This window comes from Cricetulus griseus, chromosome 7 (genome assembly GCF_003668045.3).
Source record: "Cricetulus griseus strain 17A/GY chromosome 7, alternate assembly CriGri-PICRH-1.0, whole genome shotgun sequence".
NCBI classification, from domain to species: Eukaryota; Metazoa; Chordata; class Mammalia; order Rodentia; family Cricetidae; genus Cricetulus; species Cricetulus griseus.
In genome coordinates this window covers 89,448,556-89,453,488 of record NC_048600.1, presented here as the reverse complement: position 1 = coordinate 89,453,488, position 4,933 = coordinate 89,448,556, and the positions used below count along the sequence as shown (strand labels likewise).

At 49.0% G+C, this 4,933-nt stretch overlaps 1 protein-coding gene across 1 annotated transcript; it reads right to left on the bottom strand.

The window, feature by feature from the left end:
• Positions 1-958: 958 nt before the first annotated feature.
• Positions 959-4,576, bottom strand: CUNH17orf97 (chromosome unknown C17orf97 homolog). The gene is made up of 2 exons (XM_027426716.2): positions 4,369-4,576; positions 959-1,440 (listed from the first exon to the last, which is right to left on the bottom strand). The coding sequence occupies exons 1-2, from the start codon at positions 4,574-4,576 to the stop codon at positions 959-961; spliced, it is 690 nt and encodes a 229-aa protein (XP_027282517.2).
• Positions 4,577-4,933: the final 357 nt, after the last annotated feature.

The window sequence follows — 4,933 nt, the reverse complement described above, 5'->3', positions numbered from 1 at the left end:
ACAGTTGTGAGCCACCATGTGGGGCCTGGGAATCCAATCCAGGTCCTCTGGAAGAACAAGTGTTCTTAACCACTGAGCCGTCTCTCCAGCCCCCTCCTTTTCTCTTAGGATTTATCTATTTATTATTTTGTGTATGTTTTGCCTGCATGTATGTATGTGCACCATGTACATGACTGGTATCTGTGGAGACCAGAAAAGGACATTACAGATGGTTGTGAGCAGTCATGTGGGTGCTGGGGATTGAATCTAGGTCCTCTGGAAGAGGCAGCTCCCTAGGACCCGGGCTTTAAACAACATATAAGAGAGCAAGTAGTGTGTTTAAAGAATAAGGTCTCCCACTGGGTGTGGTGCTGCGCACCTAATCCCAGCATTTGGGACGTGGAGGCAGAAGAATCAGGAGTTTAATGCCAAACTGGGTTGCATTCCCCTGTGGATTTGCACTCTATATGAGTTTTATCCCAGAAATCAGCTTAAGATTCAGAATATATGCATCCTACACATACTTTTTTTTTTATAGGCAACTTCCAAACGTCAAACTGTATTGAGAAATTAAATTACAGAGATGACAGCTCAAGAAAAAGGAAATTCTGACATGAGCTCATATCAGAGCTGTGAAAAAGGAAATTCTGACAGCACTGTGCTTTCTTCTTTTAAATTTAAATTTTTACCATTTTAACCCTGTGTGCCTGCGTGTGGTCCTGAGCAGCCTGACGTGTGCTCAGAATAGAACTCTGGTCCTCTGCAAAAGCTATACACACTCTTAAACACCGAACCATCTCTCCAGTTCCAGGGGTACCTTTCTTAATAAGGAAGGTGACTCCTTAGTACCTGAGCACCAGCCCCCCCATCATAAGCATCGGCTTCCTTCGGGTTCTGGTCTGATTTCTTTTTATTATGATTGTTTTTAAACATATAAACGTGTGGCAAGGAGGAGCTTGGCAGCGGAGGTGGACAGATGTCACTCTGTTGCAGAGGTGACTAATTCCGGGTGCAGCAGCTTTGTGGCCTCAAAGTAGCTATGCGCGTGGTCACCCTTGGAGATGGGCTGCTTGCTGCTGGGGCCGCAGTCTTTGTCTGAGAGGTAGGGCAGGTTCTCCACGCTCTCCTCCGTGCAGAGATCCGAGTGGAAGCCCTTGAGGGCCACGAGCCGGTACCGCTTCCTCCGGTTTAGCTTGTAGATGCGGATTCTTTCCTTTTCGGCCTCAGGGTCGGTCAGAATCCCATCCCAACGCAGACTCTCGTTGATCTGGTTTGAAAGGCTCTCGTCTATTTCGGCAAAGTAGGGTTGACTCATGCCGCATGAATATGGAAGGCTGTGTCTACCTTCTTCTTTGTCTCTGGGCTCTACCCTCGAGCCATGGTCTTTGTGGGGATTTAAGATGTCGTGGAAAGATGAAGAAAGCGGCTGACTCTTCCTGCCTCGACTGTGATGCTTGTCCGCTGAGGAGGTAAGGAGATAAATGTTTGTACCTGCTAGAATGCCCAAATCACCAGCGATGTAAAGGACGGGCCTGCCTTTAGCCACAGTTCAGATGGCAGGAACCTGGGACATGGCCACTGCCTGGATACTTCCTTCAAGCTATTCTGGGGCAAGAGACACCTTTTTTCTTTTTGTGGGTGCACCCATGCCTTGTGTATGCTAAGGAAGCTCTGCCACAAAGCTACACCCCAACCCAGGAACCGAGACCCTAAAGCTTCATTAACCAGCAGAGAGAGGTCAGATCTGAAGGTCTGACTCCTAGTGTCTTGTTCATCCTACTGTATCTGCTGTCCCTTAATTTAACCTCATAAGTGCTCACCAAATACTTCTTCCCACGTCGGTGACTCTCTACCCATCTAGACAATGTATGGTGAAGGGGGTGGAGCGGTGTTTCCCACATCAAATAATGTAGTCAGTAGTGTACTGAACCAGGAAATGCTCTTTCTTTTCTTTAAAATGTTTTTAAAGTTTTATTTATTTTTTTATATATAAATGCTTTGCTTGAACACTATCTGTGCACCATGTGCATTCCTGGTGCCCAAGGAGGTCAGAAGAGGGCATCAGATCCCCTGGAACTGGAGTTACACATGGCTGTGAACCACCATGTGGGTTCTGAGAATTAAACCTGGGTTCTCTGCAAGAACAAGTATTCTTAACGATCAAGCCATCTCTCCGGGCCCTCTTTTTTTCTTGTCTTCTCTTTCTCTCCTTTTTTCCTCCCTGTTTTTTTGAGACAGAGTTTCTCTGTGTACCAGTTCTGACTGTCCTCGGAACTTGCTTTGCAGAACAGGCTGGCCTTGAACTCACAGAGATCTGCCTGCTTCTGCCTCTCAAGTGCTCACATATCCCCATGCTGGCTTCAAGCCCCCTATATAGTCTAGGATGGCCTTGAACTCCTAATCCTCCTGCCTCTACCTCCAACTGATAGAATTGCAAGTGTATGCCACCACTCCTGATTTCTGGCGTCCTGAGGACGGACCCCAGGGCTCTGTGGGTGTTAGGCAAACATTCTGTCAACTGAGCTACAAACCTAGCCCAGGGACAAGTCTGTGTGGCTTTGCACACTCCTTCTCTCCCTTCCCCCGCCCCCTTTTCCTTCTCTTTCCACATTAATAGCACTGCAGAATTGCCTGGAAAATGCTATGAATGGTGTGACTCCTTCATCAGCCCCTCTCTCGGTTTTATGAGATTTTATAAATATCTCCAGAAGTCAAGCTGGGGGAGGATAAAGGCAGTACTATTAATATTAATAAATAAAGTTCAGTCTTGACATTTCCTCGCCTTCCTTTTCTCTGAAAACTATCTGGTGTCCCCTGCTGATATCCCTGAGATACACAACACTGTAATTCCTACAGTCAAAAGTTGCACCAAAAAGACAAAACAATGTCTGTGTTTGCTGGTACACAGAGGGCTGGTTCATTCATTGCCTTCTCCCTTTACTTCCTTCCTGCCTGAAGAAGTCATTATAACCCTTCACTGCTCCTTCCCCAAACCATAGCACTGTGGGAAGCCTGCCGCTCCTGCGACTACACACTCTGCACATGCAGCCAACACCCAGCACCTGCTTCCGGGACCAGCCATGCCAGAGGTCAGGGCCACTTTCCTGCTGGCCAAAGGCACACAGGTGACACTGGAGTCCCATCACTCCCAAGCAGGCTCATCCTGTTTCACTACTGCAGTCTTCCTCAGAGTGGAAGTCTAGGGGGTCTTTGCTGGGATATCTGAGGGTTCTATGGTTGAACTTAGGGAGAGGCGGGGGACTCTGGGTTCCTGGAAGGTGCGGTGTATGCATACACAAGGGAAGGTCTTGGTGAGCAAGACTAGAGTACCTGTTGTGGGTGTGATGTTTGTGGTCATCTGACTGTAAGTGCCTAGAATACCTGTGTGGGTATAATGTTTGAGGGGAATCTATGAATGTGAGTTTCTAGAATACCTGTATGGATATGATATATGGGTGTATCAATGCATGTGAGTGTCTAGTATTAAAGTATGCAATTTGTGTTGGCATCTATGCAAGTTAAGTGCCTTACCAAAGCCCATGTGTGTAGACTACATGTGTATGCATGATGGAGCCACCATACACTTGTTGGATAGTGTCATATTGCCGTAAGGCAGTGTAAAGATGGTGGTGACTCACACCTTTAATCCCAGAATTTGGGAGGCAGAGGCAGGCTGATCTCTTGAGTTCAAGCCCAACCTGGTCTACAGAGGGAGTTCCTGGACAGCCAGGGCTCCAAAGTGAAACCCTGTCTCAAAACAAAACCAAACAAAAAAGTATGGTTAATAACAGGATGAGTCTATGCAGTCCACAGCTGTCCCTCGGTGGAGTCCATTCAGGGAAGAAACTGTTTACATTTATTTATATGGGGTGATTCCTACCAGAGGGGAGCCTGGAGTCTGTTCCTGTTTGGGAGTATCAGCTAGCATCTTTCCATCTAGGCTAGTCTCTTTGTCACTCCAAACCTTGAGAAGTCTGTTTGGAATGGTGTGTTTGCCTGAGGTGCTAGGAGGTTGAGAGGAGGTGGATATAAAAAGATCAGGCTGGAGGCTCTTGGGGTGGGTATCTGTGGGGGTCTCTTGTTGGGTGGAGGATCCTTAGATAGTGAGGGTTCTCAGAGGTGGGTGTGGGCTCTTTGGATATATAGGGACTAAAGTTGGTAGAGACTTCCTTGGTAATTAAGGGGTCTCTGTGGTGGTGAGCACGTGGTCCTTAAGAGTAGGGCTAGGCATCTCTGGGCTGCCCCAAAGTGTCTTGTGTAGGGTCTAGGGGATCACTGTCAGGGTGTGGCGTCTGTTTCTGGCCTAAGGTGACTTCCAGGTAGAGGGGCATCTGTGAGAGGAATCTCAGGTCCAAGAGCCAAAGCTGCCTCGCTGGCTGCTCCTCTTACCGTCGCCCTTGCCCGAACCTTTGGTCTTTTTCTTCTTCTTTTTCTTCTTCACCTTCCGTTTGGCCAGCTCAGAGGAGGTGCCCACAATGGGGGGCAGCTTGGACCCCGGGGAGCCCTCAGCGCCTCCTTCCCGCGCTGCTTCTTCCTCCTCCTCCTCCTCACCCTCCCCGCCATACTCCGCCGCCCCGGTCCCACCGCGGCCGGCCATCCGCCCGCGGGACCACGACCTGCGCAGGGAACAGCCAAGGACCCGGGCTCCAGGCGCGCTCACTGCCCTCCCGGCCACGCGTCTCCATGGCGACCACTCGACGCCGCAAGCGCAACCACAAAATTGCCGCCAGGGGCCGCCTGTGGCTCTAGCTGTACGCGTGCATGTTTCGATTTGTTTGGGACCTGGTGTGTCAAGGTGAACAGGGCAAAGCAGCATAGAGATTGCTAATGCTTGGGCTGACATTGACATATCTCCTTCACTTCTGCCATTTAAAATGATACTTATCTATTTTTGTTTTGCGACAGGGTTTCATGGAGTTTGAGCGGGCTGACCTTGAGTTCCTCCTCTTGTACC

What these genes read in the sequence shown, in the direction of transcription:
- CUNH17orf97 (XM_027426716.2), bottom strand. Translation starts at nt 4,576, where the DNA reads ATGGCCGGCCGCGGTGGGACCGGGGCGGCGGAGTATGGCGGGGAGGGT. An exon ending in AGGTTCGGGCAAGGGCGACG is followed by an intron (nt 1,441 to 4,368) that starts GTAAGAGGAGCA and finishes TTACCTCCTCAG; the next exon opens with CGGACAAGCATCACAGTCGA.